This window comes from Mus caroli, chromosome 5 (genome assembly GCF_900094665.2).
Source record: "Mus caroli chromosome 5, CAROLI_EIJ_v1.1, whole genome shotgun sequence".
NCBI lineage: Eukaryota > Metazoa > Chordata > Mammalia > Rodentia > Muridae > Mus > Mus caroli.
The window spans coordinates 85247628-85267076 of NC_034574.1; the positions used below are offsets into that span (position 1 = coordinate 85247628).

At 41.5% G+C, this 19449-nt stretch overlaps 1 protein-coding gene across 3 annotated transcripts in view; it reads left to right on the top strand.

Moving 5' to 3' along the window:
• Uso1 (USO1 vesicle transport factor) overlaps positions 1–19449 on the top strand; it is a 72297-nt gene that overhangs the window by 8605 nt on the left and 44243 nt on the right. For all 3 annotated transcript variants that reach the window (XM_021162718.1, XM_021162717.1, XM_029477385.1), the window contains exons 2-4: positions 11273–11359; positions 11683–11747; positions 17498–17574. In XM_021162718.1, coding sequence (XP_021018377.1) covers positions 11273–11359; positions 11683–11747; positions 17498–17574 — 229 coding nt within the window. The remainder of the gene's footprint in view (positions 1–11272; positions 11360–11682; positions 11748–17497; positions 17575–19449) is intronic.

The following is a 19449-nucleotide window of genomic DNA, read 5'->3' on the forward strand; positions in this document are numbered from 1 at the left end:
ACAGCTTAGATTTTTTTGTTTGTTTGTTTGTTTTGGTTTTTCCAGACAGGGTTTCTCTGTGTACCCTTGGCTGTCCTGGAACTCACTTTGTAGACCAGGCTGGCCTCGAACTCAGAAATCCGCCTGCCTCTGCCTCCCAAGTGCTGGGACAAAAGGCATGTGCCACCACACCCAGCGATTTGTATTTCAAATAAACCACAGATATTATGGTCAGAGCAACTTACAAATATTAGGCAGTAAACAATGCCATTGTATTCCTCCACAGTTGTTTGATCATTGAAGTCTCTGTGTCAGGCTTTTTGCTCAGAGATTTTTCTAGTGTACGGATTGCTTTAGCTGTTTTCCTACCGTTACTTTTTTCTTCCTTTATTGTGGAATGTGGGGGGAGGGGGTTCAGGGGTGTGGGGGTGGGTGGGAGTGGTTTCTGTGCTAGAAATTGAACCTGAGTGAGTAAGCTCCACCCCAGTCCAGCTTAGCATCTCCTGTATGGGACAGGAGTAACACTGTGCACTGTGTGTGCCTAACCTTCCATAGCCTCAGCTGAGAGGAACTTTGGACTTTATTAAGATATTCCTCAAAACCAGCCAAGTAGTAAAGATCTGTATTTGTATCACAGGAGCATCAGTGAGTCTGTGAAAAAAGGGGGACATTTTAAATCTAGGATTCCACCCACAGTATACTTTGCATTTTAAAATCTAGTGCTTTTGAATATGGTTTCTTTTCTCCCCACCCCACCCCCTTAAGGTAGAGAAAGACACTGGCTGGTGTCTGATGATTGAGACCCCTTTCACCCTGGGCTACACACATACTTGTGAATGCTCACGTGTTCTTAGTTTTATGTCTTCTGTTCAACTAGCACTGGTTTTAGAAGATAGTTTCTTGAAAAGTCCATAAGAAATGTGAATATATTTGATAAGTTGTAGGAATTCTTTCTATTTCAGGTTAGATCTTGAGGCACAAAAGTGGCCAACAGACTACAGCAACAGAGTCTCTGCTCTGCCCCAGGCATCTCTGTGGGGGCTGATCTGGAGGAACTGGCTCAGAAAGCAGGAGGGCTAACAAGCTAGCTAGCCACAGGTGTGTTTTTAACTAAAATTGCTCAGGGAGGAATGGGCTCTTCAATCACAGTTTAGGGCTGGCCTCTGATTCAGCAGGTAAGCCACTTGCCATGCAAGCCTGACAACCTTCAGTCGCCAAGACCCACAAAAAAGAAAAAGAGAACCAGCCTAACAGAGCTGTCCTCTGAACTCTCTGCCTGAGCACTGTGGTGTGAGCATGCCCCGCCTGTCATAGTAACAAAACAGAGATTTTGATGATGCACAGTGTGTGTGTGTGACAGAGTGCATCGTAGTGTTAGTGTAAGCTCTGAAATGTCCCTGGAGCTGCCACTTCCCTCTGTGCTAGTAACTAGGTCGGTGTCTTAATTGGGATGTTTTCTCACTCGGCTTGGCTTGCAATAGGAGTTTCAGAGAAAACCAGGAGAGCGATTTGCTTCTGAAGATGTCTATGTTTAAGCATGCCCTAACACTACCCCAGGGTGTTCCACCTTGTAAATGAGAACAACATTAACGTGGGATGGCCTAGAAAACAGTTTGCTACCTAGGAATTGTGTTGTCCGGTGGTCACAAACCAAACGGAAAAGCCTTCTTATATGGAGGTATATAGGTGGGTGGTGTCTTCACAGCTTTCTGTCTAGGCCCTGGATGGACACGCACCTAGTTGTGCCTTTCAGGGAACTTCAAGTATCTATTTCTCTGAGAAATGTACGTAGAGCAAAATTGTCCTAGTAGGCCTATTATTCTGTGATAGAAGTATATAATATACTTATTTCTGTTTTTCAAGAGTTCCCTGTGATCAGCAGCTCTATACCTAAAAGAATAAGCCCCGAACCCTTGTGATTCAGGGAGTAATTACAATCATTTGAACTGAATTATCTCCTAGGAGAGAACATACCCAGTTCACTTCTAGAAGCTTGCGTTTGTTTGCTTGTTTTTGAGACAGGGTTTCTTTGTAGCCTAGACTGGCTTTGAACTCAGAATTCAACTGCCTCAGCCCCAGTGCTGGGATTATAAACTACCACACCCAGCCCAGAAATTCTCCATATAAAAATGCTATGCTGAGTTTTTAGCTAGTCCAAATATCATGGAAAAGTTATGCTTGTTTTTATACCAGAGAAGTAGTGTAAACATTTCTTTATAAAGTGCTAATCATCTTTAATTTGAAAACTTCTATAATGTTACATGTTTTTAGACATGTGTATGTATGTGTGCATGTTATGTGTGTGTGCATGTTACGTGTGTATCTGGATCTGGTTGCACATGTACCCTTATGTGTGCTAGTCTGCCAATCAGAAGTTCCGCCTTTACCACATGTGGATTCCAGGAATAACACTCAGGTTATCATCAGGCTTGACAATAAGAACCTTTATCCATGAGCCGACCTGCCAGTCCTATAGTGTTAGACTTTTTTGTTGTTTTAAATTATTTATTTTTATGTGTGTGTGTGTGTTTTGCCACACCATGGGTGTGTCTGGTGCCTATGGAGGCCAGAAGAGGACATCGGATCCCCTGGAATGGAGTTATAGATAGTTGTGAACTTCCATATAGGTGCCGGGCTTGAACCGGGATCCTCTAGAAAAACATCCGTCCAGTGCTCTTAACCACTGAGCCATCTCTGTAGCCCCTGTAGTGATAGGTTTTAAGATTCTGGCATTTATGACAGGCTGTTTGGTAGACAAGTCTCATGATAGACTTGTTGAAAGGTTGTCCTTTTTAGGAACAGTCCATTTCGTGGGGAAAGCATGAACAGTAAATAAAGCAGTGTAGTAGTACCTTGGCAGATCACATGTGATTGTAACAGAAATGGGTTTTGTTGTAGGTGAGGTTATCCGAAGACAGCTGGCCTTTGCGTTTCTCTTGTCTTCAGAGTTACAGAGCTACATTGGAAACAAATCCCTGTCCTTGCTTGTAGTTGATTAGCAGTAACATTTATACTATTAGTCCATTATGCTTTAGTAGTATGCTGTAGGTTCACATGAATTGTTTTAGTCCTACCAAAAAGAATCTTCCTTGGGAGTTCTCTTTTAGGAAGGTACAACTATGTTAAACTCATAGAAAGCAGGGATAGACCATTACAGGAAGTTGGTAGTAGGTGAACAAATCCCTCTTAAATTATTAAATGCAGAGGCTCTTTTTCGTTTTGTTTTGTTCTTTTGGTTTTTTCGAGACAGGGTTTCTCTATATAGGCCTGGCTGTCCTAGAACTCACTTTGTAGACCAAGCTGGCCTCAAACTCAGAAATCCTCCTCTCTCTGCCTCCCGAGTGCTGGGATTAAAGGTGTGCACCACCATGCCCAGCACAGAGGGCTCTTTTTAAAAATATTTTTAATATGATATTTATTTAGCTTTATGTTTTGCTAAGATGTATGTTTGTATATTACATATGGGTCTGTTGTTCAAGGAGGCCAAAAGAGGGTGTCAGGTCCCCTGAAGCTGGAGGCACAGAGGTTGTGAGTCACCCTGTAGGTGCTGGGACCTCGAAGAGCATCAAGTGCTCTGCAGTGACCTGTTTCTCTTGCCCCTTGAACACCTAGAGATTTAATTGTTCCTGTCCTTCACTGATGCCTGTTAGACGCCTGTGAGGAACAGAAACTCCTGCAGGCCGTGATGGCACTGCCTTGCATCCTACTTTTGTGTATCCCCAATCCTCTCTTTGTCTGCTTTTAACTGTATTTTATTATGGGGCATGCATACCGTGGACTGGGCAACAGTGTCAGTTCTCCCTTCTCCCTTTACATGGGCTCTGTGCATCAGACCCAGGTCGTCAGCTTGTGAGCGAGTGCCTTTACTCACCGAGCCATCTCTTCTACCCAGGCTTCCATTTTCATGTCCTTCATTTCTATTCCACTCCCAGCTAGTCCCATTGCTTTTATGGGGGTGGGGGCTCCCCTGAGCATTACAGCTCTGTGTATATCTAATTTGCCTGTTGTTAGTGGGGCTCTTTATCTCATGTTTGACTTGCTAAATGGAATTATGACTCTGACGCAGCAGTTAACAAAGACGTTCTGATAGTCACCCATGTGAATTATGGTGACTCAAATGTTCTCTTGATGAGACTTATTTTGGGGATTTCATGGTGATTCAAATGCTCTATTGATGAGACTTTTATTTTTGAGGTGGGGCTTCACTCTGTAACCCAGGCTGGTCTTGACTCATAATCATCCTGCCTCAGCATCCTGGGGAGCTGGGATTACAGATATGTGCCGCCATGTCTTGGTTGTGTGTCTGTGTTTTCATGTACAACCTATACCAGTAAGCACTAAGTTTTTTATGGCTATCCTCTGCATTTACAGTTCTCTTTCCAGAGGTGAACGTGTTACTAAGTACAAATCTTTCATCTGGATTAACTTTGCTCAAGAAGCTTTTCCTTTAGAACTCTTTTTTTTTGGTGGTATTGTCCTTGTATAGTGTGTGGTTATTTAATGTGAGGGCCATGAACCGTCATTCAGGGTGGGCTCCTCAGTGAAGCAGGTAGGGCAGAGAAGCCTGAGGTGAAGCCATGGCAACCTATATGGGCTAAAGGATGTCACTGACACTCAGCAGCACCGGAAGTGTCCTGAATGTAGGTCCAGTGAGCCAGGTTTAGGGAGTGGGCAAAGTCTGCTTTTCTCTCACCCCATCACCATGTTCTGTGTCTCGTAGCTGCTGTGCCCATGTCTTTGTCTCTAAAAGGTGAATGTGGTGAATGTGGAGTGGTGACAGTCTCATCAGGACTTCATGAACATTAATACAGTTTTCAGGACAAGGTTTCTCTGTGTAGCCCTGGCTTTCTTGGAACTTGCTCTGCAGTCTGGGCTGGCCCCAGACTCACAGAGATTCTTATGCCTCGGTCTCCCAAGTGCTGGGATTAAATGTGTGGGCCACCACAGCCTGGCTAAATAAATTTTAAAATAGAAAGCACTTTAGCATCCATCTTTCATATGGTAAATGCTGCATTTGCCATATGTCTGCATTGAGTAGTTAGGGGCTCTGTTACTGCGGTGAAGACCATGACCAAAGCAAGCCAGAAGGAAAGGATTTATTTGGCTTACACTTCTTATTACCAAAGGAAGCTGGAGCAGGAATTCAAGCAGGGCAGGAACTGAGACAGAAGCTGATGCAGAGGCCATGAATGGGTCCTGCTTACTTGCTTGCTCAGCCTACCTTTTTATAGAAGCCAGGACCACTCACACAGGGATGGGCACCAACCCAATGGGCTGGGCCCTCCCCATCAGTCACTAATGAAGAAAATACTTGCCTACAACCCAGTCTTATGGAGGCATTTTCTTAATCGCAGTGCCTTCCTCTCAAATAACTTTGGTTTGTGTCAAGTTGACATTAAACTATCCAGCACACCATGTTTTACCAGTACGATAATATAGCTTGGCATACAGCTCTGAAGTTGGAATTTAGCTTAGAATGTTGGTTAGTATTGTTATCCCACTGATACGGTTAATAATAGTGGGTCTCCACGTGGTGGAAGGAGAGGACTGACTCTGGACAACACACTTGCATGTACAGTAACAGGAAATAAACTGTGGGTCCGGAGAGGTAGCTCGGTGGCTCCGGTTCTCTCCCAGTGAACCTGGGATGGTTCCCATCACCCACAAGGTAGCTCAGAACTCTACTTTGGGGAATCCAATAGAGGATTCTGGCCTCTAAGGGAGCTAAGCATATACATAATACATGCAGGCAAAACACTCAAGCACATAAAACAGAAATAAATAAATCTTTTTTTTTTTTAAAGATTTATTTATTTATTATTATATGTAAGTACACTGTAGCTGTCTTCAGACACACCAGAAGAGGGAGTCAGATCTTGTTACGGATGGTTGTGAGCCACCATGTGGTTGCTGGGATTTGAACTCCGGACCTTTGGAAGAGCAGTCGGGTGCTCTTACCTGCTGAGCCATCTCACCAGCCCCAATAAATCTTAAATAATAAAAAAAAAAGCATGGTGAGTGAATTTTAAATGTGTTGTTCTGGACCAGTGAGCTGTTTGGTCAGGTGAGGATGCTTGCCACTAAGCCTGATTGTCTGAGTTCAGTACCCAAGACCCGAATGAGAACTACTTCCCACAAGTTGTCCTCTGATTTCCACATGCACACCATAGCAGTACATCCATGCAAATATACACACACAAATAGGTAGAACGTAATTTTAAAAATTGACTGTTACATTGCATAAACGTGGTATTAATTACCATCAAGCTAGTGTTTTCAAGAAAATATAGAAATGTAGACTTCCATGTGAAATTTTTTAATTTTCTAAAGCTAATTTAACATTATTTCATGTACAAGTCAGATAACTTTCAAATGCTAAGTATGCTTTTATTCCTTAGGTTGAAATAGAATATTTTTCTTGCATTCAATTTTTAAATATTAAGTAATCCTAAGAGCGTATCTTGTTTGGATCCTTCTACATTATAGATAATGAAGTGGACTTAGAACTGCACTTTAGGTTCCATCGGTTCCTTATCAGTTTCCTGATTTGCAACTTCACTAGAACATATTTGCAGCCCCCAAATCAATACCTGCTCACCTGCAGAGCAGTAAAGCAGAGTCCCAGTTTCCATACCCAGCTGAGGTCTAGGAAGACCACCTAATCCTGTTTCTACTTCTCAGTGTAAGAAAGTCTCAGTATTCTGTAGTACTACATGTTTGCATGTTTGTATTTGTTGTGACATTTCTCTGTTACAAACGACCTCTGAATTGTGATTTTCCTAGGCACAGGAAGGATAGACAAGGTCTTACAGAAAACTGAAAGAGTTCCACTCAGAATGAAGGGCAGTTGGCCTTGAGTTCAGTATCCATGAGTAAGGATACTTATTAAATGAGCCGTCTTTACAGAGAAATGTGCATAAAACAAAGGGCTTACTTTTGATTTGAGAGATTTTTTTTTTTTGGTTTTTCGAGACAGGGTTTCTCTTTATAGCTCTGGCTGTCCTGGAGCTCACTTTGTAGACCAGGCTGGCCTTGAACTCAGAAATCCGCCTGCCTCTGCCTCCCGAGTGCTGGGATTAAAGGCATGCGCCACCATGCCTGGCCCATGGTGACTTCTAGAACATAACTGACACAGCAGGAACAGTTGACCTCGTAAAGCAGATGAATATTAAGCCAAGTGGTCAGTCTTAGAACAGACATGCTAAAAGAAAAGCAGGACCTGACAGAGATTTCTTTGTTTTTGTTTGTTTGTTTGTTCCTCTTAGGTTATTGAAACAAAAATAAATCTCAGAATAATAAAAATCAATATATAGTCTACAGTTGACTTATTTCATTTTCCATCACCAAAAATTTTTTCCCTACCTCAATATATATGTATATACAAAGGGATATTTTTTCAAAAATTTGCTTCTTAAAATATGTAATAGTGAGCATTGAAGTTTTTTTTTTTTTAAATCACTAGTGAAAATGATGGTTTGCCCAAAACATTTTACAAAATATTTGTTTCAAGACCAGGTTGTAGGGCTAGGGAGGTGGCTCAGTGGTTAAGAGCACAGACTGCTCTTCCAAAGGTCCTGAGTTCAAATCCCAGTGACCACATGGTGGCTCATAACCATCTGTAATGGGATTCAATGCCATCTTCTGGTGTGTCTGAAGACATCAGTAATGTACTCAAATAAATAAAATTTATTTTAAAAAAGACAAGGTTGTATGTGTGTACGTGTGTGTACATGTATGTGTGTATGTGTGTGTACTTGCACTAATGATTGAATCTCCCCGGGAAGAATGTGCTTTCCTGAGTTTACATCTGTGTTACCTGTAAAATGAATTTATTATTTGAGGGCATTGGTTCAGCTGCTGTCAGAAAAGCTAGTAGATGTAAAGGAGAGAGAAGTTTCTCTTTGTCTTGTAAAAGTTCAAGCTGGTAGGCAACAGGGGACTTTGCCCCTGAGATCCCTGAGTGGTACTTGCCATCACTGACAGTACTGTACGAAAGAACTAGTGAAGAGGCTTTAGTACCATCAAGTTCCCAGCCCAGGCGGAGACAAGTTGGAAGAGGAGTGAGGAACACAAAGTTCCCCTTAAGAATATGACCTTGGGGGGCTGGAGAGATGGCTCAGTGGGTAAGAGCACCTGACTGCTCTTCCGAAGGTCCAGAGTTCAAATCCCAGCAACCACATGGTGGCTCACAACCATCCATAACGAGATCTGGCGCCCTCTTCTGGAGTGTCTGAAGACAGCTACAGTGGACTTACATATAATAAATAAATAAAAATCTTAAAAAAATAAAAAAATAAAAAAAAAAAAAAAAGAGAATATGACCTTGGAATTATAGTCTGTTGGTCAGAATGTAGTCACACTTGATGCCATGTTTTCAGGGAGTCTCAAAAAGTGTTCTGTGTGGACAGACTCGCACACAGACTTATAACTAAAAGGAAGTGCAGCTGACACAATGACACAGCAGGGAGAAACACTGGGAGTGACAGTCTTTAAGATGACAAGTTCTAGATAGAAATTAAGCAATTTAATGCTCCAGAAATGAAATACGTAGGCCTGTATTTGAACAAAAACAAACCTTTGTAGGGTTTGGGCATAGGCAATGTGTTTCGTTTCATTTGGTTGTAGTTGTCTGTAGAGAGTAGCAGCGCTACACTTCCTTCCAGGAACATCACTAAGGCACACAGTCACCCTGAGTGAAGCAGGAGCCCACAGGCTTTCCAGCAGCAAACGCAGGAGTTGCAAGGCTGTGTGTCTCAAACACCCGAATACTAGTGTTGTGAACATGCCTGCCTGTGTTCCTTGTGAACATGTCTTCTGTGTTCATTGTGAACATGTCTTCTGTGTTCCTTTTGAACATGTCTTCCTGTGTTCCTTGTGAACATGTCCTCACATTTTTCTAAAGCTGTTTCTCCTCCGGTATCAGCAGTAATAGCCGGGGCTCCCTACATGTTCTTATTTAGCTCAGGCTAGCCTTGAACTAATTTTGTAGCCTGACCTTGAACTCCTGATGCTGCTGCCTGACTCCTCTTAAGTGCGGGGGTTACCTGGTATGCTACCACAGAGGGCTGTGAGGAAAGTGCATTTGCTGCAATCCAACCAGAAGTATTATTTGGCCACTAGAACTAAGTATTCAAAAAAGAGAAAAGTTCTTTGTCTAGAATCTCAATACTGGATGTCTTGAGCTGAGCAATGGCAGGAAAATACTCAAATAATTCTCAACATAACCACAGTCATCCACCTCTACAGAAACAAAAAGAGACTTAAAACCCACAAAACAGGCCGGGCGTGGTGGCGCATGCCTTTAATCCCAGCACTTGGGAGGCAGAGGCAGGCGGATTTCTGAGTTCGAGGCCAGCCTGGTCTACAAAGTGAGTTCCAGAACAGCCAGGGCTATACAGAGAGACCCTGTCTCGAAAAACCAAAAAAAAAAAAAAAAAAAAAAAAAAAAAAAAAAAAAAAAAAAAAAAAAAAAAAAAAAAAGAATTATCAAAGTAACTTATTAAAGAGCGCATAGTAAGTTTCGTTTGTTTTGTTTTTCGAGACAGGATCTCACTGTAGCCCTGGTCATCCAGAACATTCTGTGTAGATCAGCTGGCCTCAAACTCACAGAGATCTGCCTGGGTCTGCTTCCCAAACTCTGGGATTATAGGCATGAGCCACCACACTGGCCTTATCAATTTTTAATAAAATACTGAGCTAAAAAGGAGTAGTTTTAACACTACTTCTTTTTCAGATGTTTTCACCAAGTCTAGACCGTAACCATTTTTATTCTCTGAACTGTGTCTTAAATGACAGAAGTGATAAGTGTTCTTAATATCCACCTGAAAATCCGTTTATTATTTGATGGTCACAGGGCTTGTCTGTTCTGTAGCTCTACAATGATTTTTTTTTCAGGATTTGGGGTTTAGATGGAATATTTGTCATATTGAGGATCTAATTCTCAGTACAATTTTAAAAGTACACAGTTGTGGGCAGCCAGGATAGTTTCATTGGTAAAGACACTTGCTACCAGGCCTGAAGACCTGAATTCAATTCCTCAGACCTACAGGGTAGAAACAAGTGTGGTTTTCTACAGAATGTGCCCCCTCAATACACACCCCATACCTACCTGGACGCATGTACATCTACACACATGCACACGTACAGAATAAAATTATTTTACATACATGCTTTTGTTTCTGTGGGCTCATTTACCTACTGCCTATTTCTATTGTGTGATGTTCTTTTTATGTCAGTACAGTTAATTCTTTTGAGTAACTATTGGGGTCCATCAAATATGTCACAATGTGTTTGACTTTCCTCATTTGGTGGACATTTACCCAGCTTTATTCTGTTGCATCTAGTACTCTGATGTTTATTTTTAAGTTCAATTTGAATTTGAATTTCTGTCAGTTATTTTAAAGTAGAAATATTCTGTCTTTAAAGACTTTGAGACACTTAGAACTTTAAAATTGGAGGCTGCAGAGATGGTTCGGGAGTTAAGAGCACTTCTTGCCGGGCGTGGTGGCGCACGCCTTTAATCCCAGCACTCGGGAGGCAGAGGCAGGCAGATTTCTGAGTTCGAGGCCAGCCTGGTCTACAAAGTGAGTTCCAGGACAGCCAGGGCTATACAGAGAAACCCTGTCTCAAAAACCAAAAAGAAAAAAAAAAAAAAGAGCACTTCTTCCCGAGAATCAAGGTTTGATTCTCAGCACCCATATGGTGGCTCACAACTGTCTAACTCAAGTTCCAGGGGATCTGATGCCCATTTCTGGTCTCTGTGGACCAGGTCAGCAAGTGGTACTCAGACACATGCAGCTGAAATACCCTGCTAAGCACAGCTACTGACCTATTAGTGTCTTCTCTAATTTCTCAACTGCTTTGACTTACTGAGTTGGCTTCTCATTTGCTCCTTCCCACTTCTTAAGTCTTTGATGAGGTAAAAAGATCTCTGTAATTCAATAATACTACCTAAATAAATAGAAAAATCACTTTCTTAAAAAAAAAAAGATTTACTTATTTGCTTTATGTATATGAGCACACTGTAGCTGTCTTCAGACACACCAGAAAAGGGCATCAAATCCCATTACAGATGGTTGTGAGCCACCATGTGGTTGCTGTAATTAAACTCAGGACCTCTGGAAGAACAGTTATTGCTCTTAACCACTGAGCCATTTCTCCAGCCCCCCAAAAACCCATTTCTTCAATATACCATTTGCTGATTTTTCTTCAAAATTAAATGGTAGAAATTTGGGAGTGTACACCATTGTTTCTTTTTTTTCTCTTCTAATGCTGTTTTGTTTTTCATTGATAGATTCAGAAGCTCTGTGACCGCGTAGCTTCTTCTACGTTACTGGATGACCGAAGAAATGCTGTACGTGCCCTTAAATCACTCTCTAAGGTTCGTAATGCTAAATTACTACTACTTTGAAAAAATTGATTACTTTGCATGTGTGGGTGTTTTGTCTGTATGTCTGTCTGTACCACTTGCATGTGTTGTGTTTGCAGAGGCCAGAAGAGGGCAATGGAGTTTTAGATAGCTGTGAACTGCCTTGTGGGTGCTGGGATTCAAATCCAGGTCCTTTGGAAGAGCAGCCAGTGCCCTTAACCACTGAGCCATCTCTCCAGCCAAACTACTGTTTTGTTTTGTTTTGGTCATTTTTGTTTTTGTTTCTTCAGTCAGCCATTAGTTCCTGTAATAACACATTCTTGTCTTCTGTGCAGAAATACCGCTTGGAAGTGGGAATCCAAGCTATGGAACATCTTATCCATGTTTTACAAACAGATCGGTAAGTTTCGTGTATCGAATTTTCTTTCCTACTTTTTGGAGTTTTAATTTGTTTTGAGTAGCCATCATCATCCCAGAGGATAGTAACGTTATGTTTACATGATGTTTTTTATTCTTAGTTGTCACTTACTGGATACAAACCAGTGGGCTAAGCCTTAGTTTAGACATAAAAGTGGAATAAAGAACCAGATGTGGTAGTGCCCACATGTAACCAAAGCACTTGAGAAGTAGGGCAGGACTGTCAGTGTATAAGTCCTCTGTGCTGTTTGTTTTTGTGGCAGGGTTTCTTTATGTTGCTTTGGCTATCCTAGAATTTGCTCTGTAGGCAAGGCTGGCCTCAAACTCAGAGAGATGTGCCTGCCTCTACCACCTGGCTAAGGTCATCTTTGACTTGCTAGCAAGTTTTTGGCCAGTCTGAGCTACATGTGATCCTATCTTGGGGAAAAAAAAAAGGTGATGATGTAACTTAATTAAAATGGCTTAAGATTTTGATTTGTATTAGATAAATGGATATATTGATACTCATTTACATAAAGATATGTTACAGTGTGTAGGTATAGAGACGTTTCCCCTTAGGATACTAAATGCATAAATAAGAGTCTGATGTTAAATCTGGTATGCCTTTAGAGAAAGGAACTCAGCTTGTTTTAACTCAGTTTCTTTTTAGATTTTATCTGTACTTTCTGTTTTAATTACCTGTGCATAGATAATTCTATGTCTTGCCTCTGATAAAATATGTCAAGCTTTAGTTGCTTGTCACACATTTCTACTCCACTGAGATCTCATAGAGACCTCAAATTCAGAATCGGGGTTGGGGAGACAAGTGTTTCTGTACAAGCATATGGGTCTGGCTCAGATAAAAGCTCAGTATGGTAGCTTGCTGCAGGAGGAAACAGGTAGAGATCAGAGCTCAGCTGATCGCTAGTTCTATTCTTGACCAGTCTTTGCCCACTTCACCTATTTTTTCTGAATTTATCCCAATCAATAGTATCCTTCCATTGAATCATAAACTAGAAGATGCTTGCTGGATTTGTCTGTCTAGGCCAATGTAAAACAGTAGTCATGTTTTCAGCCTTCCTGGCCTTCATTCTGGCACTCAGTATATCCAACACCTAAATCATTTTCCTGGTTTTTGCATTATAAAGTATGAAAAAGTACTTTAAAGTTTAATGATCAAAGATGTAGTTTATTGCTTCACAGTTTCAGTGCTGGGGTTGAGGGGGGGCTTAGGTCAGGAGGCCAAAGAGACTTAAGTTAGCTAAAAGCAGACTAGTGCTGGAGGGTGTCACTGTGAGACGACTCAGTCACATGTGCTAGTTAGAGGCCATCTTGCTGTCTTTAAGCCTGCTTGAGCACCTTCATGATTCATGGCAGTTCTAGGATCACTTGGAGCCTGTGATCTGAAGGAGCAAGGACCAAGCCAGTATACTTTTACATTGTAGTCATCAGAAATGAGTAAACAAGTTGCCTTAACTTAAGGGATGGCTCATTAGGGTCCCCCTCTGAGAGCTGTGTCAGAAAGCTTTAGACATTATCTGAAACTACCACTACCTTTAAACTGTATTGTTTTTTGGTCTCTGATCTCTTCAAAATTTGCCTAGTTTGTGTGTTTCACCACTTCAGTGTAGTATAAAATATAGAATGAGACTTCTTGTTTGTTTGTTTGTTTGTTTGTTGTTTATTTTCTGAGACAGGATTTCTCTGTGTAGCCCTGGCTGTCCTGGAACTTGCTCTATTGACCAGGCTGGCCCCAAACTCAGAGATCTGCCTGCCTCTGCCTCCTGAGTGCTAGGCTTTTAGGCATATGCCATGTGCCAAATTCAGATTTCTCGAGGCAAAGAATGTAAGCTTTTTTTTTTTTTTTTTTGGTTTTTTTGAGACAGGGTTTCTCTGTGTAGCCCTGGCTGTCCTGGAACTCACTTGGTAGACCAGGCTGGCCTCGAACTCAGAAATCCGCCTGCCTCTGCCTCCCGAGTGCTGGGATTAAAGGCGTGCTCCACCACGCCCGGCTAGAATTTCAGCTTTTGAAAGATCTGGGCCCTACCTGTGCATTTATTTCATAGCCACTCTTGAGTATGGTCCAGCAACTCCTTACTTAGTGATGGTCCTTTCTGCTTCCCAGACAATGTGGCCTTGACTACTTTTTCAAAGCTAACTACTGTGTATAATTTAGAGTAGGTAGAGTAACACCCCACCAGATGCCTGCATTCCTTATCAGCCAAATGTGGGAAGTCATCTTACATAGCAGAGGGAACTTTGCAGATGTAATTGTGCTAATTGATGAGAGGAAATTACACAGATTGTCTAGGTGGACCCAATGTGACCACCTAAGTCCTTAAAGACAGGGCAGGGAAGTGAGAAAGGGGGCCTGGAATTGTAACATGAGACATACTTGACCCACTATTACTGACTTCTGGAGGGCCGAAGGGTGACAGGCTAGTGTGATAGTTCCGCAGGCCTGGCGTTAGTCTGTACTTTCTCCCTCTTTCTCCTTCCTTCCTTCCTTCCTTCCTTCCTTCCTTCCTTCCTTCCTTCCTTCCTCTCTCTCTCTCTTTCTCTCTCTCTCTTTCTCTCTTTCTTCCTTTCTTTCTTTCCCACTCTCCCCTATCTTTAAAAAGAAAGAAAGAAAGAAAGAAAACCAAAAGATTTATTTATTTTATGTATGTGAGTACAGTGTCGTTGTCCTGGCACACTCCAGAAGAGGACATCAATCCCATTTCAGATGGTTGTGAGCCACCATGTGGTTGCCGAGAATTGAACTCAGGATCCCTGGAAGGGCAGTGTTATTAACCATTAAACCATCTCTCCAGCCCTCCCCTTCTCCCATCCTCCCCTCCCCTCCCCCCCTCTCTTTCTCTTTCTCTCTTTCTTTCTTTCTTTTTTGTTTTTAGTTTGTTGGTTTGGTTTGGTTTTTTGTTTGGTTTATTTTGATTTTCGAGACAGGGTTTCTCTCTGTAACCCTTGAACTCACTCTGTATACCAGGCCAGCCTCAAGCTCAGAGATCCACCTGCCTCTGCCTCCCTAGTGTGCTACCACCACCTGTCCATTTTGAACTTTTCAAGTATAAATCTTAGACCTTTTAAGGAAATTCTGTTCCAAGTATTTTATTTATTCTCATCATTAGAATTGTTTAAATAAAATTGTTTTCTTATTTTTTAATTATTTGATTTTGCAAGTTGAATTTTTATTCTGTGACTGTTCAATTTGCTCACTAGCTCTAGTAGTTTCTTAGTGAATTCTGTGTCCAAGATACACTACTGCCCGCTGAATATGGCGTAACAAGATGCAGTAAGGCTAGGCCCAAACCCTTGTATCAAGGATGGACACAGTGAGGGGGCTGGAGAGATGGCTTAGCAGTTAAGAGCACCGACTGCTGTTCCAGAGGTCCTGAATTCAATTCCCAGCAACCACATGGTGCCTCACAACTATCTGTAATGGGATCCAATGCCCTCTTCTGATGTATCTGAAGACAGCAATAGAGTACTCATATACATTAAATAAATAAATCTTTAAAAAAAAAAAACAAAAAGGATGGGCACAGCGACCCAGTAGGAGGAAATGGGCCCCAACTGCAGGCAAAAATGACCGCGATTCCCCACTCCCCACTATTAGGAGTCCCACAAGAACACCAAGCAACACACCTTTAAGGAATATGCCCAGGACCTACCTTAGACCTCTACAGGGTCCATGTTTGTTGCTTCAATCTTGATTCTGTGGGCCATGTTCTCCTGGTGTCCTTTACTCTCTGGTTCCTACTGTATGGACTTGATGAAATGAAACCATAAGCTGTTTGACATGGGTGCTGGGGATTCAGAGTCAAGTCCTTGTGCTACAGGGGAAGTGTTCCTTCCCACTGGGCCGTCTCCTCAGCACCAGTTGGCTTGTATTTTTGTAACTGTAGCTTCTATTTCCGTGTTGGCTGAAGGTACAAGGGTCCTGCTGTTGTCTTCTTACTTGAGAGAGGAGCGTTCTCCCTTCACTGGTAGTGCAGTTACAGGACCTTTGTGTCTTGTTGGAGCCCTGAGGATTTTTTTTTTAATTTATTTATTGTTATAAGTAAGTAGCTGTCTTCAGACACACCAGCAGAGGATGTCAGATCTTATTACAGATGGTTGTGAGCCACCATGTGGTTGCTGGGATTTGAACTCAGGACCTTCAGAAGAGCAGTCAGTGCTCTTAACCACCAAGCCATGTCTCCAGCCCCCAGGAGCCCTGGGGATTAACAGCTGGGTCTCACACATGCCATCAGGATGCCCCACCACTGAGCTGGGATTTCTTGTGAGTGTCTTGGTCATGTTAAAGAAGGTCTCTGGTGTTTGTGTTTCTCAATCATTTTTTTTTAAAGACCTGTTTCAAAATTTCCAAAAGCAAAGCTGTGAGTAATTAGTGTAAAAGCCCACTTGCCTCAGTCTCCCCACGCTCTGACAGCCCTTAAGCGTGTCACCTCACCCTTGCTTTCTCTATCCTTCTCATGTGTGCTGACTCTCTTGTGACATTTTCGTTTGTCTGGAGGCTCTGTCATCCTCCATGAGCAGGAAAATCATACATATTTATGAATGTACATGAACATAAAATTACTGGCTCTTCTGTTTGCTAGTTTTAAAGTTTGGCTTATTTTTATAAATATATATTTTAACAAGCATACATATACACATACATGTAAATATACATACATATCTTTTGCTACACAGAATTATTGTCTTATTTTTAAACTTTATTATTTGTGAACATGGGTGTTGTGCCTGCATGTGTCTGTGCACCATGGGCACACCTGGTACTCATGGAGGTCATCTCAGTCGTGGGGAGACTGAGACTGGAATTACAGTCAAGAGCTATCACATGGCGACTGGGAATTAAGAAACAGCCAGTGACATCAACTGCTAAACCATCTCCTCAGCCCCGTGTCTGTCCATTTTTAAACTTAGATTTTTCTACTTGATATTTTATTAATATTTAATTATAATGCTATTGTATTTTCTTTTAAGATACATTTTCATTGCTGTCTTATATATGCTAGTTTTTAATTAGACAGTCAAGTGGAGTCTCAATTTTTTTATTCTAAACAAATCTTAATATAGCCTCTTATTTTAATTTAATTTCTTTTTTTTTTAAAGATTTATTTATTTATTTTATGTATATGAGTACACCGTAGCTGTATAGATAGTTGTGAGCCAACATATGGATGCTGGGAATTGAATTCAGGACCTCTGCTCACTCAGGCCCCACTCATTCCAGCCCAGAGATTTATCTATTATTGTACATAAGTACACTGTAGCTGTCCACAATTCACTATGGATGGTTGTGAGCCACTGAGTGGTTGCTGGGATTTGAACTCAGGACCTTTGGAAGAGCAGTCAGTGCTCTTACCCACTGAGCCATCTCACCAGTCCCTTAATTTAATTTCTTATTGTTATTGTTAGGATGATGATGATTAGGTTGATGAGGAGCAGGGGAGGAGGAAGGGGAAGAGGAGGAAGAAGGAAGAAGAGGAAAGTCTCACTCTGTAGCCTGGTCTGGAACTCAGCGTATAGTCCAGGCTAGCCTAGAACGTGCAGCCACCCTTCTTGTGGCTCCCGAAAACTGAGATTACAAGCATGAGCCACTTGCGGGCTTTACTAATACTTTCTTAGATTAAGGTTCTAGGGAAAAAGGAATACTTTATTGGTCTTATGAAAGAACTGCCTAAAAATGTCCATAATAGTTTGAACTCCAGCCAGCAGTGTGTAAATATAATAATTTCTTTTTTCTAGTTCGGATTCTGAAATAATAGCATATGCTTTGGACACACTTTATAATATAATATCTAATGATGAAGAGGAAGAATTAGGTAAGTTTCCAGTCATTTTACTGTATTTCTCTTTGTAAATTAACTAGGTTATACAAATTTTGCTTTGAAGTTGAGTTTATTTTATAAACTTGTTCATTGTGTGGTGTTTTCCTAAGTTGCTCTCTGAATCAACACAGTAAAGCTCTAACTTTAGTCCTGAATGCTGTCTCCAGGACGATTGCTCAGTGTGCTCTGGACCATTATGACGAGGTGGAGTGAGGTTTTCTGTCCTTAAATCAGGAACTCACTATGTAGCCTGGACTATCTAAGCTCAGTTTCCTCCCTCAGCACACACCAACAAGCCTCACCTATATTCTTCTTACTTTTACATTTTTGTTTCTTAGTGAACTTACAAGGTATTAGATATCCTGACATTTTCAAATGAAATATGTTTCAGTAGATTCTCCTTCACCCTCATTCATCCACCCCAGATCCTCTGTCTGTCTCTGTCTCTCTCTGTCCCTCCCTTTTTTTCTTTTTTCTTTTTTGTTAGGTAGCTCTGGCTGTCCTAGAACTCACTATGTAGACTAGGCTGGCCTCATAGAGATCAGCTTGTCTTTGTCTCCTGTGTGCTGTGGTTAATTTAAAGCAGGGCCCTGCCACACCCAGGAGAGCCCCCTTTCTTAACTTTTTCCCTCTTTGGGCTGTATTAGGCAGGATAGGTACTAGCCAGTGCTGAATTAAATAATCCCCTCTGGTTGGTTGGTCTTTGTATGTGCTATTACCATTATGTTAGAACAGTAGTTAGGGGATGTTTCTCCTAATACTTAAGCCTTGGGTGGTGGGCTAAGACCTTGTTAATATATAAAGAGTAACAATTTGTAAAATTTAGGGAGTTTTTTGTTTCCTGTTCTCAATATGAAGATATTCATATTTGATATGAAATAAATATGTTTGAAATTCACTCTTTCCTTACCTCCTTTCCCTTTCTATTTCAACATACTGGATACTTAGAGTACGGCAGCTTGCCCTTTGCTTTGTTACTTGGTGAAAAGCTTGGTTGACTGTCTGTGACTGTGTTGTATATCCTGTAAGAAGATGCTCACTGAGTAACACTGCACAGTGCCGTGGAGGCTGTCCACACAGCCAACTGCTACTTACAGAAGACGTTAGTGGGGTGTCCATTACTTTACAGAAAAGAGCAGACTCATTCGTGTGTTTTATAATTCTAATTTATACCAAAATACAACAGAACAGATTGTAAATAAGTATTGATCTTACACCTGCTTTATTAACAGTTAAGCAGAGAAGCATGTTATGTTAGCTCCACAGAGTAGGTGGGTAGTGTGAGTGTTTGAAACGTCATGCTCCCATGGAATTAAGTACACTTTTCTAAAGGTTTTATGTCTCTGTGATGTCTCACTTAGAAGCTTATGAATTTCTAAAGGGTACATATTTTTAGTAAACAATTTATTATTCCTGGAAGAAGAAGTTGACCATGGAGCCACTTAGATACATGCACAAGACCATGCTTTGAAGAGCAGGAAGGACACTGGCTTCCCCTAGTTGGTTTTCAGATGAGGACAGTAGAAGCAGCAGACCTTTCTTTCTGCTGTTGTCTGAGCGGGGCCCTCTCTGTGTCGTCCTAGCTGTCCTGGGATTTGCTCTAGAGACCAGGTTGGTTTCAAACTCAGATCTTCATGCCTCTTCCTCCCAAGTGCGGGAATAAAGGCATGCCAGACCATGCCCAGCCACACAACATACTTATTTAAAAAAAATGGTTTTAAAACTTTGGTTTCTTATATCTTAGGCAGTCAAGGGGTGGCAGTCTTGGGTGTATTTAGGATTTTTATGGGTTTTTGGTTTTTTTGAGGCAAGGTTTCTCTGTGTAGCCCTGGCTGTCCTGGAACTCACTCTGTAGACCAGGCTGGCCTC